This window comes from Panthera onca, chromosome A2 (assembly GCF_046562875.1).
Source record: "Panthera onca isolate mPanOnc1 chromosome A2, mPanOnc1 haplotype 2, whole genome shotgun sequence".
Taxonomy (NCBI): Eukaryota; Metazoa; Chordata; class Mammalia; order Carnivora; family Felidae; genus Panthera; species Panthera onca.
Window position 1 is genome coordinate 1,234,169 of NC_138340.1, and position 27,381 is coordinate 1,261,549.

General features: G+C 65.1%; 1 protein-coding gene across 2 annotated transcripts; it reads left to right on the top strand.

Annotated features, from left to right (window-relative positions):
- Positions 1 to 1,210: 1,210 nt before the first annotated feature.
- Positions 1,211 to 25,709, top strand: CSNK1G2 (casein kinase 1 gamma 2). Of its 2 annotated transcripts, XM_060629776.3 has the most exons (12): positions 1,214 to 1,505; positions 17,308 to 17,743; positions 23,374 to 23,414; positions 23,540 to 23,609; positions 23,700 to 23,848; positions 23,963 to 24,197; positions 24,262 to 24,347; positions 24,419 to 24,503; positions 24,595 to 24,743; positions 24,919 to 25,002; positions 25,102 to 25,208; positions 25,336 to 25,709. In XM_060629776.3, the coding sequence occupies exons 2-12, from the start codon at positions 17,560 to 17,562 to the stop codon at positions 25,388 to 25,390; spliced, it is 1,245 nt and encodes a 414-aa protein (XP_060485759.1). In that variant the 5' UTR covers positions 1,214 to 1,505; positions 17,308 to 17,559; the 3' UTR covers positions 25,391 to 25,709. The 2 variants fall into 2 exon arrangements, with proteins under 2 accessions (XP_060485758.1, XP_060485759.1); XM_060629775.2 differs by having other exon boundaries at positions 1,211 to 1,505; positions 23,540 to 23,848.
- The last annotated feature ends 1,672 nt before the right edge of the window (positions 25,710 to 27,381 follow it).

Below are 27,381 nucleotides of genomic sequence, written 5' to 3' on the forward strand. Positions count from 1 at the left end.
TTTCTTTCAGTGAGGCCAACGCCGGGAAGAAAGCAGACTAGCGTCTCAAGACCCCCTCCCAAATGACGAAAATACTTCCAGGTTTATATAAGGAAACTGTGGGACAAAGTCAGTGGGTATGAGCGTGTGGCCAGTGATGTCAAGCACATCGCTGTCCCGGGATCCATCACAAGTGGGGTCTTGCTGGCTCAGGGCAGTCCCTCTTGCTTGTTGGGGTAAATTTTGGTTCCCATCAGGGGATGGTTCCCCTGCAGGCTCTTTTGCCTGAGTTAAGAGATAAGCTGGAAAGAAGTTCATCAATTAGAAAGTACCGACTGAGGTGGAATGGAGGTGGCTGAAGTCCTGGGTTACCAACGCCAGCCTCTGCGAGCGCTTGGCTTGCCCCCCACCCCCACCCCGCCCGCTCATGGCACCCGGCCGCTGGCCCTTCCGGCTGGACTCTTCCCAGCCGGTTTCCTCTGCATCCCATCTGGCCGCCACCAGCAGGACCGCACTCTTCCACCTGATCACATCTTTTTTCCAGAGTACTGGGCCCTGCCCCACGCTGCCCACAAGACCTCGTGAAGGGCCCTGCCCATTATTCACTGCCCGGACCCCCCGGGAAAGCCGCGCCCGGGGTCCTGGCCGGCAGCCACCTTGGGAGCCCAGGGCAAGCCCTGCAGGCCGCGCCAGATCAGGTGGACCTGCCCCCGCCCCTCGAGTTTCCGCTGCCGCGGCGCGCGCCCGGCGGCGGCCCGGGGAGCGCTCCCCCGCCCCGCCTTGACCGGCCCTCAGCTGCGCATCCCGGGCGCCGCCCCACCGAGTCCCGGTCACTCCCGGCCCGTCCCCGCGCCGGCCACGCCCCGCGCCACCGCCCGGCCGTGACGTCAGGTGGCGAGACCGTGACGTCACAGAAGCGCGGCGGGGCGGCCGGCCACGCGTCGCCATGGCGACGGCAGGCGGGCCCGGGCGAGCGGCGGGAGCCCCGCCCCCGGGAGGGTGGACGCTGCCCGGCTCCTTCCCCGCGCGCCCGCGCGCTCTCCCCTGCCCCCACCCAAGCCGCGGGGCGCGCGCCTCCGGGAAACCCCCCGCGGGCAGCGGTCTGGCAGCCCCGGAGAGGCCGCAAAGCGCGGCGGCCGTCGTGCGGCGGCGCCCGCGGCCTCGAAGCCCCGCCCCGCGCTGAGCCGTCGCGCGCCCCGGGCCGGACGGCGGCTGCGCAGTGGGTGCGGACCCTCCCCCGACGCCGGGGCGTAAGCGCGGGCCGCGGGCGACGCTGCGAGACCGGGGCGAGCCGGGCGCCCGCGCGGCGGGGACGGCCCGCGCCAACATGCGGAGGCCGGCGGCGGCGGCGGCGGAAGCGGCGGCGGCGGCGGCGCGGGAGCGGGGGCCCGAGCGGGCGCTGGAGCCGGAGCCGCGGCACGAGCGGGGCCCGGAGCGGGGGCCCGCGCCGCGCTGCTGAGGGAGCCCGGGCCGCCTGCTGCCCGGCCGGCCACGGCCACGGCCACGGCCACGGCGGAGGCCCCGAGGTAAGGACGCGCGCGCCCTCGCCGCTGCCACGGCCACGCGCCCGGGCCGCCGCGCCCCACCGCGCGGACCCCTCACTCCAGACCCTGTTCACCCCCGCCCCCGGGGCCCGTACTCCATCCCCACGTCCCCCGCAGCCCGGGGACTCCCGCGTTCTACCCGCCGCCTCCTCGCTCCAGACCTTGCCCCTTTCCCCGGGCTCAGGCCTTACTCATTCCGGCTGGCGCCTACCTTGCAGATCTCACGGTCCTCCCCGACCCCCTGACTCCAGACCCGCTGTTCTCCACGGACCCCTCACTCCAGACTCTGCTGTCTTCCACGGACCCCTCACTCCAGACCCTCCTGCCCACTCCCGGTGTGCCCTGACTCCAGACCCTGCTCTCCTCCACTGTCTCCTGACTCCGGACCCCACTGCCCACTCCCCAGGTCCCCCACCCTCCATCTTTCACCCTGGACCCCTGCCCCAGCGCACCCACCCGTTCCTGGCTTTGTGGTGTTGAAGGCCCTGAGGGAAGAGCAGGGGCTGGGGGGTGGGGAGCGCTGGGGTGGGGAAGGGGCGTGCAGCCCGAGACCCGCAGCAGGAGGGGTCTCGTCCAGGGTGACCTGTTGCAGGGCACTGCTTGGGAACTGCGGCCTCCGTGTGGCTGTGCCCTCCCCCTTCCGCCCTTGCCACCGGTTTTGTTTTCCGGAAACACTTCGGATCAGGGAGGGGGTGAGGTGTCTATGCGCCCGGGGCGGTGGCCACGCTGATCTCCCTGCCCCCTTCTGCCCCAACTTTCTGGGGAAGCTTTCATGTTAGGGGCTGTCGTCCTAGGCAGGCTTGGGGGTTCTTGGCCTCTGGACGGCATTGTTTGTGGGCAGTGGCCCTGGAGGGCTCCAGCACTTTGTTCCCAGTCTCCCCACAGAGGACCCTGGCCTGCGGGGGCGTCCACACATCATCCATCTGCTGGGGCTCCATCTGTGTGGGTCCTCTGTCCCTACCCTGAAGGACATGGCCAGGCTCAGGCCCCTGTAGCTCGTGGGTGTGAGAGATGAGTGGGAGCACAAAGGCTCCAGTGTAGGGGGGTGATGTCCGCAGGGACCTGATCTGGTCCCCGAAGGAAGTGGTGTCTGTGACGAGAACAGATTGGGAGCCAGACCCGCAGGTTTGAAAGGGGGAAGTTTGCGGTTTCCCTGGTAGTTTGTTTTTGTTTTTCGCTCGTGTCTCCAAATTGTGCCCCCGGAAAGGGACCCCCAGGCTCTGCAGGTAGATGGGCAGGGTGATGGCTGGGGACTGACTGCAGCACCTCTGGGAGTGCATAGGGGGTGCACACACCTGAGATGATCTGCCCCCCCCCCTTCCCAGAATGGTGTCAGTAGCCCTGATAATTGGAAGGGGCTGGGGGGCCACCGCTGTGTGTGCTGCATTTGGCTGATGGAAGTGTGACCTGCGTGGGGCCGTGGGGAGGGAGGTGTGAGAGGAGCTGGCTGGACACACCCGCCCCGCCCCAGCGGTGGGCAGAACCCCAGGGGCGCCGGGCTCGCAGTAGTCATGGGGCACAGGGCTTGCTTTTTCTGCCTCAGGTTGGCAGTCGGACCTTCTCGGGTAAAGGGGCTTGTGGTCGGATTTTGACTACTTCTCATTTCTCTCGAGCGGATTGGGGATGAGTGTCTCGTTGCCTGGTCCTGGGCGTGTCCCTGCTCGGGGAGGACAGAGCCCCTGTGAAGACAGACTTCTTTGAACTCCTGGTTCCGGTTCCAGCTGGCTTTCCTCCTTTTCTTCTTAATTACATAGTAATTATCTGTGGGTCGGGAGAGGAAGTAGGTGAGGTGTGTTTTTTTTTTTTTTTTAAGTTGAAAGCCTTCCCATCTACTCATCCCCGCTCTGAGGAAGCCGGCATGCTAGTCAGTGGACATTCCAGACACCTACGGTGTCACCTGTGTCCACGGGGATTTCCTGGTGGGTCTGAGTAAATGCTTGGGACAGGTCTGGGGGCCCCCGCTGACCCGGTTCCCTCAGGGCTGTACTTGTGGAGGGTGGCGTTTCTCCTGGGATGCCCAGTAACCTCTTGTCCCGTGATTGCCTTTGGTGCCCGTCCCCTGGCCCCCATGGAGCTGTCCCAGGCCACCTCACGAGCAGCAGGGTCCCTTGTCCTGGTTGTGGTGGATTCCTGGTAGATTCATTCCAGGTGGGCGCTGAAAACCCAGGGCTGAGCAGCTGGGGCTCCGTCTCCTCCTGTGAGGAGTTAGAAGTCCATCAAGGCCATGGGTCAGGTGATGGGCAGAGGGCTGGGGAAGGAGCAGGAGAGACGGGGTGCTGGGGGCCGCCAGCCTTCAGGCCTTCGGTGGCATTGGGCAGGCCAGTGTGGGCGTGCTGGTTGGGGTTGGGGTCCGCATCAGTGTCCGGTGGCCCGTCGCACCCGATGGATGCCTCGGGGTCTTGGGCTTCGCAGCGGGACATGCCAGGGAGCGCTGTGATGACTGGTCGGCAATGTTGACGTGTGGCACACTCCGTGAACCTTTGGGGAAGGGGACACCTGAACCAAGTCTTGGTTGGCGTGGGAGGACCCCACCTAGGGCGGTTTCGAGTCTGCTCCCTTCGCCTTTGGGGGCTTGGGGAGCCCGTGCCGGGCCAAGCCCTGAGTGACCCGCTGAGTGTGGAAGACAGCGCGCACGCCTATGCTCCCCGGTGCCCGCGGGACTGGCCCACGCAGGAGTGGGTGTGGCGGGAGTCTGCTTGTAAGCACTCCCCCGCCCTCACTCTCCCCGTGGCTGGTGGCCTGCCTTTACGTCTCTCTCCTACCCGGCTTCTACAGAAGCTTCTGGTGCAGGCCGTGCTCGCGCAGGACCCTACTGGCGTGGGGGTCCACACGCAGGGCCGGAGGCGCTGTCACAGGGTGGGGATGACAGCACATCTTTTCCTTGCTCAGAAACCCCGTGTCTTCCTGCTCCCAAGAACAGACCGTGGCTCTGGGCCCCGCTGTCACGCCGCTCCTGTCCAGGCCTTGTCTGGGGTCCCCTCCTCTAGAAGGCCTCCCACGTGCTCTGTTCAACCTTGGGGGGCAGCCGGAGGTCCCCTCTGGGAGCCTTCCCCCTTGGGACAGGTCCTTCCCCTTCTGGGAGCTCGGCCACAGCCGTCGTCGAATGCTGGGTTATTCCTGTGAGTTCCTGGTGGCGCGAGAAGGAAGTCAAGTCAACTAGCAGGCCGGAGCTGGGGTGCGAGGTCGGCTCTCAAGTTACACCTCCCGAGGTTCTCGAGAGCCGCAGTGACGCGGAGTGAGTCCCTCAGCGGAGAGGGTGGCCGTGGGGACCAGCGTGGACGGGGTGCGTGCAGGGGAGGGTGGGGACACCCGGGGGCCATCGCTCCCCCCGACCCCCGCCGAGGAGGGGCTGCTTGCACTTGGGCCGCTCCCCCCAGAAGCGCCAGTCCAGGAGCGTTCTTGGCGGGCGGGCCAGGTGCCAGCCGTCTCCGCGCTGCTCAGAGCCTCCTGCCAGACCCCGAGTGGTTCCGGGGGGGGGGGGGGGTCCCGGGGCCGGCAGTTGTTGTCTCAGAGGTGGAAAGGGGCGTGACGTGTTGTTACCTGCCTTCCCGTTGGGCTGTGATACCTTAGAGTCCAAAGACAGCCGGGGACCCTCCTGGAGCTGACAGCTCATCTGGTCTTGGGTCTGGAGAGACCGGTAACTCTTCCCTCTGCGGACATGGCCTCCACGGGCAGGCGTTCCCAGTGCTGCCCCAGAGGCTGTGCCTGTCATCGGGGGTCTCTGCTTGCTGTGGTCCCAGGACCGGGCTGCTGGGCACTGAGTAGGCGGGGTGGCTGACCCAGCGGGGAGTGGGCCCAGTGGAACTTTGCTGCCAGCCTGTGGTCGTAGGGGCTCTAGACAGCACCCCTCGGTCGAGCGAAGCCTCTAGCGGCTTCCCAGCAGAGAGATGAGGACGTTTTAGTCTCTCCAGGGTCACCTGGGTGCCCCAGGGATTAGAAATCCCAGACAGAGATTTCCAGAAAGGCTGGGGGCTGCGGGGGCGGGGGAGACTGGGATGTGGTTTGTCTGGACGCAGGCACCTGAGGGCTCTCTCACTGGTTCTAGAAGTGCTTAGGGGCTGTGCTGGGGGGCAGATGTCTTTACAGTATGTTTACTGTGCCACCTGTGCATCTGTGCTGGCTCTCAGGACTCACCCCCAGCCGACTCAGGAAGAGCCAACGTACCGGGGGCGGGGGGCGCAGGGTTGTGCCTCTGCCGTTACACCAGCAGGGAGGGTGTTCGGGGGGCTCGTGGCTCTGCTCGCTCACGGCCCACCCTCTTAGTCCGCTGGCCCCCGCTCTGGGCCGCCTTCTCTTTCCTTCAGCTGCACTGATGGGTCTGTTGGAAATTTCTGCCGAGGACACTTTCTACACTCGGCTCTTTGCCTTTCGGCACTGCTGACATTGGGCTTGGATCGCTCTCCGAGGACGTCCTGGGCGCTGTGGGGGCTGAGCGGCGTCCCGGGCCCCACCCACGCGATGCCAGGAGCCCTCCAGTCGTGACGGCCACAGATGTCCCAGGTGTCGCCCACTGTTCCTGGGGGCAGGATTGTCCCGGGTGAGAGCCCCGCCCTAGAGATTTCCTGCCAACCTGCAGCTGTTGCCGTGAGCTGGAGCCCCGAGGGAGCCCGTCTCGGGGCCTCGGGGCCTCCCAGGGTCTCGGGGCCTCCCAGGGTCTCGGGGCCTCCCTGGGTCTCGGGGCCTCCCAGGGTCTCGGGGCTTCCCTGGGTCTCGGGGCCTCCCTGGGGGTGTGGCCGGGCCTCCTTGGCTCTCGGTCCCAGTCCCGGACCTATAAAGTACGGCCCTCCCTCGCCCCCCGGAGCAGGAAGGCTGAGGAAGCAGGTGGGGAGAAGGCGATGGGGGCAGGTCATTCCAGCAGCCGTTGGGGAGGTGGTCTGTGCTGCCTTGTGGCTCCCTGGTGGCCAGGGTCGCCCCACGCCCGCCCCGCAGGGGGCAGCTGTGCGTCCCTGCCACTCTGCCCTGTCCTGCTCCTTCCTGGTTTCCTCGATGGCCGCCTGGCTGCAGGGGGAGGACTTGTACCTGCTGCCCGGGGAGGGGAGGGGAGGGGGGGGTCTGCCTTCTGTTCCGGGTGGAGGGCCCCGCGGCCAGGTGGGCCGGGGAGCTGGTCAGGAGATGTCCTTGGTTGGTGGAGAGCAGAGAGCCACAGCGGATGCTGCACTGTCTCCTTCCAAACCTGAGGGCCCTGCTCGGCTGGTCCCCACCCACCTCGTGGCTCTTGCCCTGGCCCCCTGCTCCCCGGTGCCTCTCACCCCTGGGCCTCGGCTGAGGTCGCTCGGTGGTGCTAGGTTCCTGGGTGGTGACCCCGGTGGAGTCCCCCGGTGGGAATGGGACTCGGGCCACACGGCTAGTTGACAGGACACCGGTGGCCTTGGCGAAAACACAGTAGGTGAAACTCACTTTATCTTGTTTTGGTCAACGTATTTAGGGTCACGTAGGCGTGTCCTTGCTATTAGAGGTTGTTGGGACGGTTTGCTGTTTTCTTCCCATTTGGGTGTGTATTTTATAGTCTTGGTTCGTCACTGCTTGGAAGCTACATTTTCTTTGGAAATGCTGGGTCTTAAGAGTACACAGGACTGAGTAGAAAATTAGCGCCCTTGCGGCCAGGAGGCTCTCGGGAGGTCTGTCAGTCGGCCGTGTCTAGGGACCTCGGTTTCAGCCAGCCAGATGTTGCCGGGGATGAGCGTGTCCCCCACACCGCGAGGGGCGCAGCCATACGGAAAGGTGTCTGTTGCTCAGCTGCAGTTGGTGTTCACTGGGCGCCTTGCGTTCTTATCCGCTCTACCCGGCTGCTGACGCCAGGGCCGCTTTGGGCTGGGGCGGGTGGCTGACGGGCCTGTGAGGTGTGGAGCGGAACCTTCACGGTCTCACGGTGGCCCCCAGGCCACACTCCGGCCGCTCCGGCCACCCGCATCAGCATCTCGGATGGAATCCGCGTTTTCAGCAGTCCTGCGAGTGAATCCCGGTGCGGTCTCCTGGGTGTTGGGGACTGTTCCGTCTCGGGGCCGATCTAGGGGACTGTGGTTGGGGGCTGCCACACTGGGGCCAGAGGCAAGGGCTGGGCAGCTGTGGGGTTTCTTTGGGTCTTGAACCGGCCCCCACTGCTGCACGGGGAGGGCAGCGTCCCGTGTGCCTTAGGTCGGCCCGCTCCTGGTGAGCCCCGCGCAGGTAAGTGGGGGTCCTGCCGTCGCCCCGAGCCCCTCACTGGGCCTGGTGCGCCTTCACCTCTGTGCCGAGTGAGCTCTGTGTCCTCCCCGTGGGCTGCGCCCATGGGGGCAGGGGGCTCGCCCAGGGCCACGGAGAGGGGCCGAGGCGCGCAGCTTGGGGTCGCCGAGCCAGCCCTCCCACCTCTCCTGTCGTACACTTCCTGTGGCCCCACGGGCCCTGAGCAGGAGGCGTGGCCCCGGCTGTGGGCTTTCTGCACGGGTCTCCCCACTCGCTGTGCCTTTTTCACCAGCTTTATTGACACATCACGCTCTCCGCTTGGTTTTAGTCGAGACGAATTCACAAAACCGGACAAGTTCACTGGAATGTGCACCTTGGTAGGTTTGGTTTTTATTTTTTTTTGGTTTTTTAAGCTTATTTCAGAGAGAGAGCGCTTGTGCGCACATGGGGGAGGGGGGCAGAGGGAATCCCAAGCGGGCTCTGCGCCGTCAGCACGGAGCCCGACTCGGGGGCTTGAACTCAGTGAGCCTGTGACATTGTGACCTGAGCCAAAATCAAGTCAGAAGCTTAACTGACTGAGCCACCCAGGCCCCACTTTGGTGGTTTTTAACACAGTCACAGGGTTGTGCAACCGTCATCTCTGTTCAAATCCAGAACATCCCATTACCCCAAAAGAAGCCCCCTGAGCCCCCGTCCCCACGAGCCCCCTTCCCGTCCGTGGACGAGTCTGTCTGGACGTTTCACACATGTGGGCTCACGCCCTGCGGGGCCTCTCGTGTCGGGTTCCCTCCCTGAGCGTCGTGTGTTCGGTCCGTCCGCGGGGCGGCGGGGGTGGGCGCCTCGCTCCTGCTGCGGCCGAGGGACGTGCGCGTGCTCGGGGGACACGTGTGTATCCATTCACCCGTCTGTGGACGTTTGGGCCGTGTCCGCCTTTCGGCTGCCGTGAACACGGTTTCGTGTGGACGTGTGTTTTCGGTTCTCTTGAGTGGACACTGAAGAGCAGTGTTGCTGGGTCACTTGGTGGCTCCGTGTTTAACCTTTTGAGGAACCGGTGGCCGTTTTCCACAGTGGCCACTCGTGTCTCCTTCCTGGGTCAGGGTCTGATCCCTTTCCGGGCACGTCTGCCTCCTCTGGGCACCCTGACCGGTTTCTCTGCAGGCCCGCCTCCCCGCTGCCCGGCACTTTCTAGAAAGCCGGGCTCCCGAGCCTCATGCGGCAGGTCTCCCGGCTCCCGAGGCCGTGGGCTCCCCTCATCCACCCCCCTCTGAGCAGTGAGTCCAGTGTCTTTGAGGGACACGTGGGCCTTGTGAGGACACAGAGTCAGCGCCCTGGTTTTGGTGGTTTTAAGTGGCGGAAACGCCGTGCGCGCACGTGGGTAAGCACGTGCTGACCCTACAGGGGAACATGAAAGGACGTTGGGAGAAGCCCCTCGGAGCCTGGCAGGTGGGCACCATTGGCACTTCAGCGTGACCCTGTGGGCATCTGAAACACAGGAGCACGCTCAACCGTGGGACCTGCCAGGCAGTGCCTGCCCTGGACGGCCGGCGCGGCTCTGACTGTGGGGGGGACAGAAACCGCTGGAAGGCCCCGTGGAGGCTCAGGTGTGGGCTGAGTGGGGGGCACGGTGCCCGGGCACATGGGGCACGCGCTAGACTCCTTCCGGGGGGGGCTGCTGCCTCCGTGTCGCCTGTGTTGACGTAGCTGTCGGCCCTTCCGGCCCTGGCGAGAGTCACTGGGGTCCCTAGTCCGCTTCCGTGCCTGGTTCTCGGGGACGCGTGTGGGTCGAGGGGTGGTCCTTACCCTGAGGGAGTCCCTCCCGCAGGTAGCCCAGTGCAGCCCCAGTAGAACCAGAGAGACGGGGCAGTGCCCTCTCTGTGCGTTCTGGGTGGTTTGCAGGGGCCTTGGGGGCCCTCCAGGGCCCACACCATGACCTCCGACCTTTGCACGCCCGGAGGCTTCGCGTGTGCTGTACCCCGAGCTCACCCCTGAGGGTGGCCAGGCCTGGGGCAGAAGGGAAGAGGCTAAGCTCCGCCTGGCTCCCCTTCCTTCCCCCCTCCTTTCCCCTCTTCCCCACTCCTCCCCGCTCCTCCCCGCTCCTCCCCTCCCCCCTCTGCCCTCCTCTTCCCCCTCCTCCCCCCTCCCCCTCCTCTTTCCCACTCCACACCCACTCCCCCCCTCCCCTGCTCCCCCCTCCTCCCCCACTGTTGTACATTGTTTTCATGGCGGAGGGTGCACTCACCTGGAGGGAGAAAGCAGATCCCTGCGTGGGAAAGGCGGACGCGAGAGTCCTGGCGTTTCTCCCCACACCCCAGCTTGTGAGGGGCCCCTGAGCCCGAGAGGCCACCTCTGGGACCTCTGCCCACACACAGGGACATGCTTTGTGGGACTGGCACCATCGCTGCTTCCTTTCTGTGCGCGAGGCCACCGAACCTGCAGAGCGGCGGGCGGTCCCTTGTCCCCCTGCGGGCCTGTGGCAGTGCAGACGCCTCCTCCACCCCCTTGGAGGATGTCCCCTAGGAAGCACGGTTCTGCTGACGTCACGGTCGTTATTCCCGCGCTCTTGTGGCTCCTGAACGCCACTCCTGTTCTCAGTCTCCGACAGCCTGACCGGTGGCGATGGTCTCCGTCACCGATGAGCCTTGAACAACACGGGCGTTGGGGGCGCCGGCCTCTGACGGCCGAAAATCCACGTGGAACGCCTGAGTCCTCCAACGCGGTTGACTGGAAGCCTCGCCCGCGACTAAACCGTCACCGACAGGGGTCTTTGCCTTACGACAGAGCGAGCTAGAGGGAGTGAGCGCCCCTGGGAAGGCGGAGGAGGAGGAAGTGCTCTACGGGGCCGCGCCGATGGAAAAGTCCGGAGTGCGTGGGTGCCAGCCCGCGCTTCCCGAGGCCGGTGCACGTGGCCCGCCGTCGTGGGGCCGTTTGTGTTTCTTCTGGGGCTTTGCCTGTTCTCTCTTTTGCGTCCTGTCGTTTCTGGATAGTGTGCCGTCACCGTGAAGGTAGTGACCGCCCCTCCCTGCATCTGTGTCCTCTCTTCGCGGGGACGCTGGTCTGAGGAGAGGGCCTACCCTGATTTGCAAATAGGGTCACGTTTCTGGGGGTCAGGACGTGACTTCGTGGGGACACAAGCCCGCCCACCCTGAGGACTGCTGTGCTGCTGGCGTCGCGGTCACAGTCACGCTGGGCCGGTGGGCCTGCCAGGTGAGCGGCGCCCTGGGGACCATCATGTGCGGTGGGACGCGCCTGCCCCCTCGGCAGGCAGTAGCTCCGTGGACAGGTGCGGGTGGGGGTTTGTGGGCACAGGCCGGTGCTTGCTGATGGTGGCTGGTTCCAGACGTGCGCCCTCCAGGACAGTGTGCGCCAGCCCCGGGCAGCTGCCGAGCCCTGGCACACGTCCGGCACGACTGAGCGTGTTTCCGGTAATGTGACGGTGACTCCTTGCTGGACGGCTCGCGTGGACTGTGTGCGGAGCGTTGGGGGGGCGGGGGGGGTCAGTGCTGCCTGAGCAGCAGGACCCAGCCGGACGCTCGTGCCATTAGTGGCCCAGCGTCTCACGCGAGCCATCCGGTGGAGGGCCTGCGCCCGGACCAGCCACGCGGGCATCCCTGCCGTCACCCCGGACCCCTCCCGTTTGCCTTCAGCCCTTCGTTTCGGAAATGTTCGGACGCAACTGGGTGCAGAGAGAGGCCCCACGGTCACCAGCCTCCCAGATATCCTTTCCTGCCGCTGGAAATAGAGCAGGAGGTGCCGGCAGGTGACCCTGGGCCTTGCCATGGCCCCACCGTCTGGAGGACGGCTGCTGACAATTCTTTGCTCGGTCCTGGTGGCCACAGTCTAGGCTGTGGGGCTTGTGGTCGGGACCTTGCCTCTCTTTTGTAATCTGATTAATTCTGGGAGAATTCTAGCGTGTCCAGAGGTCACAAGGAAAGTACAATGCTCTGGACGCCCCTACTCTTCACGGCCCAGCAGCCTGTCACCTGTGCCTCTGTCCCTCGCCTGCTGTGATGGGACCAGCCTGCCTCCTGTCCCTGCGTCCCGGCCAGGACTCTGGGCAGGAACCCTGTGCCCCCTCAGTGCGCCCGCGGGCTTACGCTCACCCTGGACGTCGGCCTTTCCCTCCTGGTCACTGAGAAGTGACCTCAGGCCACCCTCTTGGCACACGTAGCCCGCGTCTGTGGTTCCCACGGATGACGGTTCTCCCGCTTTCACCCCGCCGGTTAGCTGGCAGCCCCCGCCGTGGGGGTCGGGGTGGGGTGTGCACTCTCCTCCCCGGTTTATTTGGGGTCGGGGTCCTTCATCGTAGCTCCACTGTGACGACCCGTTTCTGCTTAACTTGCGTCAACACTGGCCTCGTCACGGGGGGCCGGTTGGGCTGGCGCCCGTGCCTGCCATTTTGGGGCCGCTTCCTTCCTCTTTGTCATAACATGACCTCGCGGGTGACCTTGGACTTCTCGGCTGCTGCTACAAGGTCGGCCGTGTCTCCGGGGTCCAGGTCGCTCCCGGGGAGTGGCACCCACAAGGGGAACTTGGGGCTCCTGGGGCACTGTGACCCTGAGCCCAGGTGACTCTTGGGGAGGGGGCCTCGCCTACGCGTCAGCAAGCTCAGGAGGGATGCGCGTGCCCAGGGATGCCCGGTTGGGTCCCGAGTGAGGCGCATGCTTCTGAGTCCGCACCCACCGCCGGCTCCTACCTGTGCTTAGGCAGGAGGCTGCCTGCGTCTGCACGTGCCCCAGCTCTGGGCCGGGCTGGTGATGTCAGCCAGGGACTGTGACATCACTGAGTGGGGCCGGTCAGAGAAGGGGGTTCTTGGAGCCTCCACCAGGGGAGCTGACCCCTGGCCCTGACAAGATGGGGGACGCCCCCAAAACCACAGCAGGTAACTCAGCTGAGGGGGCACTCGCAGGACGGCACTGCCCCGGCCCGGAGCAGTCTCTGCAAAACCCGCTCGGTGTGGCCACGGCGGGCCGGCAGCTTCCAGGGGCTCTGCCTGGGCGCTGGGCAGTGGTCCCTGCGGTGGGGTTCCTACCCCGTGTCAGGAACCCAGGCCCACGTTGGTTGCGTTGGGACGGGGTTTATTTTCGTCCCGAGTGAGGGATGGGAGGCCCTCTCCCCCAGGACAATTATTTTTAGCTCTGGCGCTGGGCCTGGGCCGACAGCAGACACTTCCGCTCCCCTGAGGTCTCGGGTTACCCTGCCTCCCCCAGGTATGCCGGGCTGGGCCCCTGCCCGCTCCTGGGACCTGGAGGAGCATCGTTCTCACTAGGCTCTGGCCCCGGACCTGTTTCAGCGGCGCTGTGTCGTCCCTGTCCCTGCTTCCCACCCGCCAGCACGTGATTCGCTCTTGCCATTCCCCTGCGGGTCCCACCTGGCTTTCAGAGTGTCCCGAGGGGACCCAGAATGCTCCCATGTGGCCCGTGCTGGGTGGGGTGGCCTGCCAGGGCATGCTGAGTTTGGCCACCGTCCGGAACATTTGCAAGTCTGTGCTGCCTTTGGGGTTGTGGGGTGGTGGCCCTTTCCTCGTGAATAGGGGCCGGTGTCCTCCAGGCTGTCCGTGGAAGGGGTCGCAGTGGAGCGCTGCTCCCCCGCCTCCATGGCGCCTGCCGTCCTCTGCGGGCGGTGACCCACGTGGCGACCGTACAGCCTGTTGTAAGGAGACCTACAGGGGCAGACGTGAACCAACCCTTGGCCAGCACGCGGCTTGGGGAAGCTGCCGTTGGGGGGCGCCGGCGTTGTGTCGAGGGACCTGTGGGCTCCGGGACCGGTGGTGGGGCGGTGCGTGCACGAGCAGGCCTCCAGCGTTGCGCCCGGTCGCCTGGTCTCTGTTGCCCGCGGGGCCGTCAGAGGCCCCCTTGGGACCGTGAGGCCACGAGGGGCTGCAGGGAGGCGCACGCAGAGGGAGCCTGTTGTGGAGCGGGGAGGCTGGTGGAGGCTGCTGCCAGACCCCGGACCCCCAGCGTCACAGGGATCTCTCAGAGGGGACCCTCGAAGCCGTCCCACAGGGGCACGCGGGCCTCCCTGGCCCACAGAGGGCGGCTCTGCGCGCCCAGGAAGGGTTTGCACCCCAGATCACGCGGCCGGGCGGAGATGGAGGGCGTGCCTGCCGATCTGGGGTGGGGACCGAGGGCGCCTCCCACCTGGAAGCGCAGGTGGGGGTCACTGCGCAGGGGGTGAGGGGGCTGCTAGGGCCGAGGAGGGGCCTCCCAGGAGGGCTGCGGGCTAAGGTGCAAAAGCGGGAGGCGTCCAGAGGGGCGGCTCCTGTGTGCCTCGGGGCAGAGTGGTACGGGTACTTCCTGCCCCATGAAACCTGTGTGCAGGGTGGGGTGGGGGGTGGAGTCCGGACCCGAGTCTCCCTGCCTGCAGAGGGGGTCGCCGAGCCCTCCCCAGACCTTGTGCTCTGCACCGCAGCCTCTCCAGCTCCGTTCTGGTGCCCTGTCCCGGCATGAGCTCCTGTGTGCCGGGAACGGGTTGCTTCAGAAGGGCAGAGACCCTCCCATCACTCGGGAGGTGCCCAGGGTTTGAGAAGCTGCGTGCCAGGCCCCGGGACAAAGACCGCATCTGTGGTTATCTGCCCCGAGTGTGTGTCCCCCTGGCTTCATCTGCGTGGAGGCCGTCCCTGGCCGCCTGCTTCTGTGTGGCCCCGAGGAGGTCCCGCTCCTGGCTTCCGCCCCGTTTCTTTGACGCTTCCTCTTCGGGGCGCGCCCAGGGCCCTTCAGCCCTGAGTTCTGCCGTCATCAGGACAGTGCAGATCATGAGATGAGGGCGCGTTCTGTCTCCTTGGGGTCTTTTGATTTCCCGTGGATTTTCCATCTGATTGACTCTGGCGGCCCGTGTGTGTCTGTGTGTGTCTGTGCATGTGTGTGTGTGCACGTGCGTACGTTCTTAATTACTTTGTGACGGAAGGTGTGTGTCTGCAAGGGACGCAGGCATTCGGGGAGCTGCAGACTAGAAGCACACCCACCGCAGGCCGCGGCACCGGGGCTGGAGGGCACTGTTGTGCGCGCTGTGCGGGCTTCCAGGAAGTCGTGCCGCCAGTTGGAAGTTTCCATCTGAGCCGGCAGGTGCACCCCCAGGTGTGCACCGCGAGAAACAGAAGCTCGCGTCCACACGGGAACTCGTGCACCAGCGTCCGTCCACACACACGCTTCTCAGCACCCAAAGATGGACACGACCCAGATGTCCGCTGACGGACGAACAGATACGCTTGGTCCACCGCGCGCGCACACGTCCCTCGGCCGCGAGCAGGGGCGAGGCGCCCACACCCGCTGCCCCGTGGACGGACCCTGAACACGTGACGCTCAGGGAGGGAACCAGACACGAGAGGCCACACGGGGTGTGAGCCCGCGTGTGTGAAACGTCTGGAACAGGCTCATCCATGGACACGAGGGGGGGGCTCGTGGGTGCTGGGGGGTGACTGCTTGATGGGGATGGGGTTTTTTTATTTTGGTTGATGGAATGTTCTGGAGTTGGATCACGGTGATGGTTGCATAACTGAACGTATTGAAGACCTCTGAACTGTCCACTTTTCGAGGGCGAGTTGTATGATATGTGGATCGTATCTCCATAATGCAAATAATAAACTAGGGACTTCGAAGCCAAAGCAGGCAGCCTCCACCCTGCGGAGGAAAGAAGTGCTCTCTGGCTTTTCTCTTCGGATGGATCTGATGCCCCCACCATACGTGGGGAGCAAGGCTCTGGCATGAGCTCAGGAGGGCGGCTGCAGCCGGTGGAGGACTTTGTTCTAATAGTAAACTTCAGACTCGGGTCCGTCCGTGTAGACTCACCTTCAGGTGGACAGAGGCATTCGCAGGCCTCTGGGTGCTCATGGTGGGCGGGGGACGGGTCCCATCGGCCCCAGACGTACACATTCCTTCCCGGGTGAGCCCAGCCACCGTCCTGAGACCCCATCCCCCCTGCCTGTTCTAGGCCATGCCACTGATGGAGCGAGGAAGTTGGGGATCTGTGCAGACAGCCTCCTTCGGGGTTGGGCCCTGTTCGCGACTGGTCCTCCAGGACCCACTGGAGCGATGGCCCAGGGTCCCCAGGGCGTACCAGAGCGATGGCCCCCAAGGCAGGCAGGGCCTTGCTTCTTCCTGACTAGGAAGCCTGAGGGCCTGAGGTCTTCGTGGCTCAGGCAGGGGGGTGGGAGGAGCTTTCTAAGCGATGCGGATGCGCACGTGTGTGCGTGGGCATGTGTGTGTGCACCACACCCCGGACCCCCTCCGTGGGGCCCCCCCGGCCCTGGGCTGGTCAACGTCGAGGGAGTACTGGGGTCAGGTGACACGGTCACTGCCTCCCTGGGACGTCCCGCAGCAAGGGCGCTTCCACATCCTGCCCACCCTGCTCACACAGCCTCAGTGTGGTTCCCTCGAGGTAAAACCGCTGCCTGCCCCTACCCGCACTGAGCCCGGTGGTGCCCACGCTGCCCTGTCTTCTGTCGCCTGGACTCTGGTGGTCGCTCACGGACGGTCAGAGGTGCACGGCCTCTGCAAGATGTGGGAAGGCGTCCGGTGCCTGTGGGGCGGGAACTCGCAAGCTGGGTTGTGGCGCTCTGGGCCTGATGGCGGTGTGGCCCCTGGCGCTGCACTCAGACTCTAAAGGGGGACGCGTTTGGTAGGGGGCGCTTAGAGGAGCTCGTTGGTGGTTTCTGTTTGAGGAGATTCTTCAGCTTTGGTGCGAGCAGCTGGCGGGGGTTGCAGGCGGAGGCGTGGCTGAGAGGCCAGCTTGGTGGCAACCACAGGCTGCAGGGACGGGGGGTGGGGATGGTTGGGGAGGGCTGGGCCTGGGGACACAGACCCGGGGTGGTTTCTGTGGGCACCTGTCCCTCACTGCACCCAGCTCGGGTGGCTGCCTGCCTGCCCCCTGCATCCTGGGGGCTGCTCAGTGTCTGCCCTGCCCTCCACAAGGCCAGCTTCGTACCCAAGGGGCCAAGGCCAGTCCCACCCCGGTGGCGCGCACGGCCTGTGCCCTGTCAACCTCGGAGCCCGCCTGACCTCCCTCGGCGGCTGCTGCCCAAGTGAAGCCTTGCCAGGGTCAGGATCCTCCGCAGCCCCACCTGACCGCGGGGTCACAGGCTCCTGGAATTAGGCCCAGGGACATCGTGGGGTGGGGTGCTGTGCGGGGTGCAGTTCAGAGGCCTCTGAGGTCAGTGGTGAGGGCCTGTCTCCCAACCTTGGGCACATTCTGCTCTGTTGTCTGTCTTCTCTCTACCGAGGAGCACACCCTTGGCTTGGGGAGAGGGCCCAGCCCTCTCTGCACCCAGCCTTGGTCTCCACACCTGGCTTTAAGGCTCTAGGGCCCCTGTCACTTGACTGGCCGTCACCTCTGCCAGCAGAATTGTGCTTGAGCCATGGGGTGGGGGTCAGAGCACCCCTCACGCGTGCAGTTCACGATGGCCTGAGTCACTGCACTCCTGTGCATCCCAGTCCACAGCCGCATCTGTGCCTTGAGAGATCTTTCCAGGACGCCACTGTGCTGCGCAAGCCTCCGTGGCGTGGTTTTCCGCTAACACCACAGTCTTGGGTCTCCCTGCCAGTCTGGGCTCTGGACCCCGGGGCTGCGTCGGGGGCAGGGGGACAGATTCCGGCCTAGACTCTAACCTGTGCCTTCGTTTCTCCGCCAGCTGGGAGCCACGAGATTTGAGGCGGCGGGACCGGTCAACAGAATGCGTCCTCCCTCTGCACGCGACCCCGAGGCCACCGAGATGAGCGCCACGGCCGGGCCCTGGCAAGCGCCCACGTCTCACTAGCAGGGAGCCCGCCGGGCCACCATGGTGTACTAGCCCCGAAGAGCCGCCCGCAACCTCAGGTCTGCACAGACCCGGGATTTGCTCGGCAGCAGAGTCACCGTGGAGAGGCCAGGGTACCACAAACTTATGGATTTTGACAAGAAAGGAGGGAAAGGGGAGTCGGAGGAGGGTCGGAGAATGTCCAAGGCCAGCGGCCGGACCAGCCATGGCGTCCGGAGCTCGGGGACCAGCTCGGGGGTCCTGATGGTGGGCCCCAACTTCCGGGTCGGGAAGAAGATAGGCTGTGGCAACTTCGGGGAGCTCCGGCTAGGTGAGCCCACTCGTGTGTGCGTTCTGGGGCCCGGGGGAGGGGAGGTCCTGGCAGGGCCGCGGTCGCTGCTCCCAGATGGTTTCCAGGTTGTCGGGACTGGGAATTCAGGTACGTGTGAGTTTCTGCCCCCGAAGGAGGAGGCTGTGCTGGAGGGGCGGGTGCCCGGCCTCACCCCTGCGTTGCTGAGGGCCAGTTTTGTGGGGGGGGGGGTGGGTCTGGGCCCCCGTGTGGGTGGACCCACGTGGAAGCCGCTAGCTTCTAGCTGGTGGGTGCACGTGCAAGGTGAAGCGAGAGCTCGGCTCCCTCTCCGCACTTGGCTCAGCAACCGTACGCGGGGCCGGGGTCACTGGTGGCCCCTCGGGGCTGGGTTGACCTCCCTGTCCTGAGCCAGAGCCGTACCTCAGCCGCTGCAGAGGCTGCCGGGGTTGGGCTTGGGGAGTGTCACTGCCTGTCTGTGGCTTCCCCGGCCCCAGGCTCGGGGTTTCTGAGCCAGCAACGGGCAAGGGCTGGGCTCGAGTCTCCGTGTGCGGGTTCGTGGGGCGGGCAGGGCGGGTGCCGGGCTCCAACACCAGAGGCGTCTGTCATTCAGCGACTGACACTGCCGGCTTCACGGGAGAGACAGGCGCCTTCCCCAGAGCCGGACCGGGTGTACCCGGCCCGGCCCGCACAGCAGGGCCCCCGGCAACCTGGTGACCAGTCTGCAGCTCGTGCCAGATGGGGCCGCCTCGACGCACGCCTGCCCCGTTAGGATGCGTGTGTGTGCACACGCGTGCTTGTGCAAGCAGACGGACACGCAGCGGGCCCGGTCCTGACCTGCGGCCTGGTGTGCGGATCACAGTCTGTACAGCAGGGGTCTTCTGCACCGACAGAAGAGTGCGTGTGCTGGGCCGTGGGTGCAGCGGCTGGTAGCTTAAACGTTTTCTAAAACTGAGGTATGTGTTCCTTTCCGCCCGGCTTTTGCTCTGCGAGGTTTCGCGAGTGTCCCCGCGGTTGGGTGTGTAGGTGACCGGTTGCTGTCTGTCACCCTGTCCATCTGTGTGACCGCACCTCACCGTCCACGTCTGTCGTCCTGCTCAGGGACGCTCAGCCGGGTGTAGATTTCCGCCGTCGTGAATAAAACTGGCCTGAGCGCCCCTCTCCGAGTCCCACGCACGAGTGTTTCTGTTGAAGCCCCAGGTCGGAGGGGAGGTGTGTGTCGATGAGAAAGTGCGGATTGGTCTCCAGAGTGATGGTAGCTTTTCTAAGCTCCCGCGGGCAGCGCGTGAAGGTCTGGGGTACCCCAGTCCTCACCACCATCTCAGTGGCCAGGCTTTTCCAGTTTGAACGTGCGCGTGGATGTGAAGGGGTTTCCGTGTGGCCTTCCCTGATGACAGTAAGCTGGACGTTCCGAGAGCTCCTTTTTACCTCTGGCGTCCGATTTCGATCCTGCGCTGTTTAAGGTGGTTTTCTTTGTGACAGTCCCGGTTGGGGCTCCTTGGAGCCGCGTCGGTGTGTGTAATACTTCCTCATTAAACTGGAAAAACTTCAGTTATTATTTCTTCGGGTTTTTTTCTGCCTCCGTTTCTGTCTCTGCATCCTCAGGCTCTAGTTACACGTAGGTGGAGAGGGTTTGATGCTTCCTGTAGGTCCCTCAGGCTGCTCTTCGGTTTTCTTGTAGTTTTTTTCCCCCCTGCTTCACTCCAGTTACCTTTTGCTCTCGTGTGAGTTCACCCTTCTTTTTTGCTGCCGCGTCCAGTCTGTTGTTGGAGTCATTCTGGTGACTTCTTGATTTTCTATGTGGCATTTGTGACTCCGCTCGACCCCTGCTTCTCTCTCTCGGGATCTCCCAGCTGCTCGTTCAAACCTACTTGTAACCGTTTTACAGGCCAGGTCTTTGGCGCCTTTGACTATGTTTTTCCTTGTGATTGTCTGATTTGCCTCCTTTTCTACACATGAGTGGTGTTTCACGTGTTGGAAATTGTGGGTGTCTCATGGTATTGGTCGGGGTTCTGCCTTGTCCTGGAGACCCCTCTCGATAGCGCGAGGGCCGGTTTTTGGCTCCGTTAGGGGAGGCTGAGGGCTGACCTTACTCGAAGCCTGGAGCCACCCGGCCCCGAGGCGAGGGCTTTCTGGGTTCTCGGCCGAATGTCAGGGGAGGTCAGGGCAGCCTCCGCACGCTGGATGGCCACGGCTCTGGCCCTGTGTGGCCCCCGGAACCTTCCTCCTGCTCGCGGCCCCTCGGGAGGTACTTCCCGTCTGGCCTCTGGACTCTTGCCTTCCGCCCGTGCAGGGGGCGAGGCTCCCAGAGCCCCGAGTGCCTGAGCTCCAGCCCCTGCGGCCTGCACGTCCCCAGACCCCAGTCGTGCCAGACACACCCACTCTCGCCTTCACCTCGGGCTGCACTTCAAGGAGACTGGCTCTCCCTGAACTCACGTGTGCAGTCAAAACACGAAGGTTTCTTCAGCAGGACACAGTAAAGTTAGCAGTTCCCAGAAAGGCTCAATAGAACATCTGCTTATGAGAACGCGTGGCTAAGAGCGAGGCCGGGCAGGCCGCGGGCAGGCCACCGCTCGCACAGTGTGACGCTCGCACAGGGCACCGTGTGACAGCGCTGGTTCCTGCGCACCGATGCTGCGATGAAAAGCGGGCAAGAGGGGTGCCGGCGGGCTCAGTCGGAGAAGCACGTGGCTCTTGATCTCGGGGTCATGAGTTTGAGCCCCACCGTGGGCTGTAGAGGTTTCTTAAAAAGTTGAACACGGGCGACAGATGTGAACGGACACTTTGCAAAAGCAGACAGGCCAACAGCCGGGGAGCACGGGAGGCTTTCCGCCGCAGGAGCCCGAGCAAGGCAGCCGCGTGAGTTCCTCCGTCGGGGGGGCCACCCCAGCAAATCTGCCAGACGAGGGAGCCGGCCGGCCCCTCGGAGGTCCCGTGTGGCGCCGCTCACGTCAGCCGTGCTTGTAGAAGGACCTGGGGATGGGGTGGTCGTCCCCCAGGGTCACGGGTAAGCCAGGCAGTGTCCCCGTGATGGACGTGCTGCAGCGCGGCGTGCAGGAGGACCCAGGGAGGAGAGAACGTGCCGGATGATTCCGCCTCGGAGGCTCCCTCTCGGGACGTGAAGGTGGAGACTGACCGGGCAGGGGCGTGCGTGGTGGCCACGTTTTCTGTCCCGATACAGGGCTGGCATTGCACAGGGTTCCACATTTGCCAGAGCTCCCGGTCTGAGGCACGTAAGGTGTGTGCATTACAGGTAACTGTCTCCCTGGGGAGAACGAGAACTGGGTCCACCCTGAGCTTAATCCGCGGTCCTAATAGGCTGGGATGTTGACGGGACAGGCTGCTGATGTCTGCGACTGTGAGATGCTCTTTTTTTTTCAATTAAAAATAAGGGAGATCCAGCGGTGCCTGGGTGGCTCGGTCGGTTGAGGGCCTCACTCTTGATTTTGGCTCAGGCCATGGTCCCAGGCTCTGCGCTGAGCACAGAGCCTGCTTAAGATTCTTCCTCCTCCCTCTGCCCCTTCCCCACTGGCGCCTGCGCTCTGTCTCAAAAATAAAAAAAACAAAAGAGCAGGGGGTGACAGCTGCGCAGATACGCAGTGGGACGAAGAGCAGGCTACTGATGTCATCTAGGCAGTAAGGACGTGGGTCTTCCCTGCACCGGTTTTCCATTTTTTTGGTTTGAAACTTTCATAACACAGGAGGCAAAAACCTATTTGTAATCAAAGCCCAGGGAGCAGGGCTTGAGGGGAACTTTCTTTCCCTGCTGAGAGTCCGCAGGAAGCCTTTCAGTTGTCACACCGAGAGAACCGAGGTCTGCGGGAAGATGGGGCCCCTCTGCCCACCCCTTCCAGGCCGTGGCAAGAAATGGGGGAAGCGGAAAAACCGACCGGGGAAGCAGCGAGCTGGGGCTAAGCCCAGAGGCGTGATCACGTGCACGCAACAGCCAGAGCGATCTCTCAAGAAGCAGTTAGAAATGAATTTTTCTGTTTGAGCAACAAAGAGTTGGAAAATAAACATTTAAAAGCATTACCATTGTAAGTGTGCCCAGACCTGCCCAGTGCCTCCGGAATAACTTAATAAAGGACGTGCAGGCTCTTCACCAGGAACCGAAAACATCAGCGAGGGAAGTTAATTCCCAGTCGTGGCTGGGGCCGGGATGTCCCCTCCTCAGCCTCTCCTGCAGGCCTGAGGCGACGTCTCTGCAGCCTTCTGGGGACGTTGACAGGCTGACTCTGAAATGGCCACTTGGAACAGAGGCCCGAGAGTGGCCGACGCAGGGCCAGGCCCCCCCCCCCCCCCACCGGGCGCCACCGTGGTGCAGACACCTCGGAGCACGATGGGGCGGGGCGGTGACCCATGCCGTGGGCTGACGTGCGTGGGGAGCCCTGGCCGTGTCCTGTGAGGTGGGACTCAGCCATGTCTCTGCCACCACATCGGGGCGGGTGTCGCCCAGACCGTGCACCGGGATGGAGAGGAAGCCGAGGCCTTCTCCCACGATGGATCCTACTCAGGACAGCGGGACAGGTGGTGATGGAGCAGGTGTACCATGTGGGGGCCACGTCCGTGGACTTCAGGGCCTGGTGAGGCCAGTCCAAGGGCAGGGACAGGACAGTGCGGGCAGGGGCACAGGCGCGCACAGCGCCGTGCACGGTAATTTCCACAGGGGCTGGGGGCCGGCAGTTAGACTTGAGGGGTCGGGCGGCCCCTCCATCACGCGGCAGGTGGGGGCCGGGTGTCCGCACACAGGGAGGTGAGACCCTTCACAGAAGCCCCGAGCTGCCGGAAGGCCCGTCTGGGGTACTGCCGGCGTCAGGGGCTCTAGTTTTGACAGCTCTGTGAGTTTGGGCTCCCTAGGGGTCCTGAGGGCTGGTGATGGGCTTGGGAAGGCCGTGTGCCCTGGGCTGTGTGTGTCTCTAACCCATGAGGCACACACTCCCAGCCCCAGGTGTGGTGACTGTGTTGCCCCGAGAAGCCAGCCAGGGACTCTCAGCCTACCAGGTGCTGCCGGGCAAGGTGTCACTGGAGCACAGGTTCCTTCCTGCACGGGCAGGGGCCTGGGGCCAGTCCCTTCTCTGTGCCACGAGGGAGCTCCCCACCCTGAGGGCCGGGAGGAGGGTGTGCAGCACCTTGGGTGAGTCCTTTGCAGGACTTGACCAGGACAGGCCTCTCTGTGGGGCTTCTTGCCAGGGGGGCCTTGCTCCACAGTGAGGGGGAGGCGGGGTCCAGGGAGCTGGGGGGGGGGGGGGGAGCGGGCAGGGGCCTGGACGCCTCCTGGTTCTCCGCGGTGGGAGCGGAAGGGGGCGCCCCGGGATCACCGCGGCCGTCTGTTCTCTTTGTTTTTATAGATGGGAGAAATTGGAGCGAGCTGGTGTGCTGGAGGGAAGGATCCCATAGAGAGGAGTTTGGGACCAGCCCCCTTGAGTGGGCGGGGTGGGGGTTAGAGGGGGAGGAGAGGCTGGCTGGCAGGGTGGGCTCTGCGATGAGGGTGTGGGGCACATGAGCGCCGCCCATGGTGGGGGTGGGGCTCGTAGGCGTTCTTGTTACTCCTAGGACATGGTCAAGTTCAAGGGGGGGGGGGGGCTTGGCCCCTGGGGGGGGGTCTCCTCCCTGCAGGGGGGTGCATACCACGCTGACAAGCCTCTCTTCCACAGGGAAGAATCTCTATACAAATGAATACGTAGCTATTAAACTGGTGAGTCCCGGCCCCCCCTCCCGCCTCCCTGCCCTACATCCGTCCCCGCTGCCCGGTCTACAGGGGAGGGGCGGTGGGCGCGCACCTCGGGTGACCCGACCGCCACGTCTACCTGCCCCTCCCAGGAGCCCATCAAGTCCCGGGCCCCTCAGCTGCACCTGGAGTACCGCTTCTACAAGCAGCTCAGCGCCACAGGTACCCGCGCCGGCGCAGTGCGGGGCCGGGGTGGGGGGCGCCTCGCCTCGCGGGCAGGGTCCTCACAGGCCCGTGTGTCGTCCCCTGCAGAGGGCGTCCCTCAGGTCTACTACTTCGGCCCGTGTGGGAAGTACAATGCCATGGTGCTGGAGCTGCTCGGGCCTAGCCTGGAGGACCTGTTTGACCTGTGTGATCGCACGTTCACACTCAAGACGGTGCTCATGATCGCCATCCAGCTGGTGCGGGCCGAGGGCGTGTGGGGGCGGGGACGGGGCGGAGGCAGCTGCGGGGGCGGGGCGGGGGGCGGGGAGGGGCGGGGCGAGGGGCCGGCCCTGAGGCCCGCCGCCCCGCAGATCACGCGCATGGAGTACGTCCACACCAAGAGCCTCATCTACCGCGACGTGAAGCCCGAGAACTTCCTGGTGGGGCGCCCGGGCACCAAGCGGCAGCACGCCATCCACATCATCGACTTCGGCCTGGCCAAGGAGTACATCGACCCCGAGACCAAGAAGCACATCCCGTACCGCGAGCACAAGAGCCTGACGGGCACGGCGCGCTACATGAGCATCAACACGCACCTGGGCAAGGGTGAGCCGCGCGCGGGCCGGGCGGGGGGGCGCGCGGGCCGCGCTGACCTGCTCTCCCCCCGCAGAGCAGAGCCGCCGCGACGACCTGGAGGCGCTGGGCCACATGTTCATGTACTTCCTGCGCGGCAGCCTGCCCTGGCAGGGGCTCAAGGTGGGCGCGGGGCCGGGGGCGCGGGCGCGGGGCGCCGCCGGGTCGGCGTCGGCTGACCGCTGTCCCCGCAGGCCGACACGCTCAAGGAGCGCTACCAGAAGATCGGGGACACCAAGCGGGCCACGCCCATCGAGGTGCTCTGCGAGAGCTTCCCAGGTGAGGGACGCCGGGTCCGCACCGCCCCGGGCCCGCGCGGCCCGCGCCCCACGCCCCACTGACCCCTGTGTCCCCCGCCGGCTCTCCACAGAGGAGATGGCCACATACCTGCGCTACGTGCGGCGCCTAGACTTCTTCGAGAAGCCTGACTACGACTATCTGCGCAAGCTCTTCACCGATCTCTTCGACCGCAGCGGCTTCGTGTTCGACTACGAGTACGACTGGGCGGGGAAGCCCCTGGTACGTGGGGGTCCGGGTTCCTGGAGTGGGCGGGGCCCCAGGACAGGCGGGCCAGGAGCCTGGGTGCCTGCTGCCAGCGGGACCCCGGCTTTGTGGGGGGTGGGCAGAGACCACCCGGCCTCAGCGCTGCGTCCTGCCCCCCTCCTCCCCACCCCCCACCCCCCCCCCCCTGCAGCCGACCCCCATCGGCACGGTCCACACCGACCTGCCCTCGCAGCCTCAGCCTCGGGACAAAGCCCAGCTGTACAGCAAAAACCAGGTGAGGGGCCGGGGCAAGGACCCCAGTGATGTAGGGGTGGGGTAGGGCCACCCGGCTCCCCTACTGTACTCCCCCCACCGCATCCCTCCCCAATCCTAGGCGCTGAACTCCACCAACGGGGAGCTGAATACGGACGACCCCACTGCCGGTCACTCCAATGCCCCCATCACGGCGCCCGCAGAGGTGGAGGTGACTGATGACACCAAGTAAGGCCCCTGGGCAGCCGCGGGGGGGGGGGGGGGGGGGACGCCTGGGGCGGGCTCCACACCCCCTCCCCCTCGCGTATTTCCCCTCCCCCGCACCCACCTCCCCCGAACCTCCCACCCCGTTCAGGTGCTGCTGCTTCTTCAAGAGGAGAAAGAGAAAATCGGCGCAGCGACACAAGTGACCCGGGGCAGTGGTGCCCTGAATCCTCCCGCCGCAGCCCCTGGGACCAGCTCGTCCGTGGCTGTGTGGCCCACGGCCCAGACGCAGACTGCAGGGCCGGCCGCAGCTGCCCGCCCCCCTCCCCCCCCACGTGGGGTCACCTTCACACGAGACTTTGGCCGAAATTTCTACACCTGTGTCTAGTCCTCCCCTCCGAGAGCATTAACTATTTGAAACAAGGAAACGAAACACAGCGGCCGCCCGCCCTGCGCCCCTCCCGCCGCCGAAGTGAGTAGTCGGCCGCCCTGTTGGTTTCATAAAGTCCAGCTTGTCTCCCTCGATCCAAAGGCCGTTTTCTCGAGGGGGCGCTGTGGGCGACGCTGCCGGGGGCGAACCCGCCGCGGGCCTCCCCCGCACCACAGGGGAAGGTGGGGTGGGGGCGGCCCCCCCCCCAACCAAAATGCTGCACCAAAGCCTGGGCCGGCGGGCACAGCCCCGCGGCGGTTCCCGCGGCACCTGCTCGCGGGGCCGCGTCCGGAGCCCGGGGGCGGCCCCCCCCTCCCGCCTGGCGCCCGCGCCCCGGGGGGTGCGTGGGCGCCTTTGCGTCCGCGCTCCGCGCTGCCGGCCGAGCAGCGGGAGACAAGCGCCTTAAAGCCCCGTCCCAGCCCTGCGGGTGCGTTCGGGGCCGGGCAGCCCCCGTGGCGGTGCGGCGCTCGCGGGTCCCCGCGTGGGTCCCGCGGTGCCGCTGGGGGCCGAGCGGCTGCGGACGGCCCGGCGGTGGTGTGTGTGTCCAGGGCTTGCTTTACACGGTGTACAGAAGTGGCACTTCGGTTTCTTCGGCGCTTCCTGGAAGCCATAGGATTTAGGGGCTTTTTTAAAAAAATAAAGGAAAATGAAAGCACTCTCGGGTGTGGTGTCCGGTGTTTCCAGGAGGCCCGGCTGGCGGCATCGCAGCCTCCCTCCCCCGGGGAGGGGACAGGCTAAGAGGCGGTGACCCTCCTGCTGGGGAGAAAGGGATGGTCGGAAGCAGTACCGCTGAGCCCGGTCAGTGTCCGAGTTCGGTGCGCTTCCGCCTGGGGGCTGCGGGCACAGCTGTTCACCAAGATGAGAGTCAAGGACAGGTCGCCTTGGGTCTGGCTCCACACAGGTGCATCTGAAACCCTAATGGAATGGCTTGTTTTTTGAGGAGAAACGGAGGCGGGGGTGGGGGGGGGCGGGCAGCTGCATCCGGCTGGGTCTCCAGTGCACCCCCCAGACAGGGTGGGACACCCCAGGACAGTCTCACAAGTGGCCTTGAATGCGGCATGGAGGGAGAGTGATCTTCTTGGTGGATCGTCCATACGTTGACCCCTAATCCCAGTGGGATGGGACAGTGTCAGGGACGGGGCTTTTGCGAGGTGACGAGGGTCAGGTGAGGCCGTGAGGTTCTGCCCCCCACCCCCCCCCCCCCCCCCCCGTGGGATTAGTGCCCTTGTTCAGGGGTCTAGGAGCCATGTGGCCAGAAGCAAAGGGAGTGAACTCTGAGCAAAGCTAGGACGTGGTCCTCACACTACATGGCGGAGAGTGTGACCAGGGGACATCCAGCCTCCCCGGGGAGGGAACTGGAAAGCTGAAAAAGTTGGCAAGGCTTGCTCCCAGCGGCATTTGAAGAAATTTGGGGAAATCCTCTTGGATCAGAAATTCAAAACCTGAGGACGGAGATGGGCAAAGACTGCCAGCGGAAACAGCCTGAATTCGGGAAGGAAAGGACTCCGGAAACGGGGAGTGAGTCGCAGGGTGCCCAGGGCCCCGAAAGATCTGCCGGAGGGCGGGGAGGCAGGAGAAGGAGATGAAAGGAGAGGAGGTGCGAGTGGCCACGCGTCGGGGGGCAGGCAGGGGTGGGGGAAGCCCGGCCACGGAGGAACAGCACGCCAGCAGAGCCCCGGAGGAGGCAAAGCGGAGCTCGTGTTTAAAAGCCGCCGTGGGAGGAAACTTTCCAGACAGAGGAAAAGCCCCGAAACGCCACGCTGAACG

What these genes read in the sequence shown, in the direction of transcription:
- CSNK1G2 (XM_060629775.2), top strand. Translation starts at nt 17,560, where the DNA reads ATGGATTTTGACAAGAAAGGAGGGAAAGGGGAGTCGGAGGAGGGTCGG. An exon ending in TCATGATCGCCATCCAGCTG is followed by an intron (nt 23,849 to 23,962) that starts GTGCGGGCCGAG and finishes GCCGCCCCGCAG; the next exon opens with ATCACGCGCATGGAGTACGT. An exon ending in TGCCCTGGCAGGGGCTCAAG is followed by an intron (nt 24,348 to 24,418) that starts GTGGGCGCGGGG and finishes CTGTCCCCGCAG; the next exon opens with GCCGACACGCTCAAGGAGCG.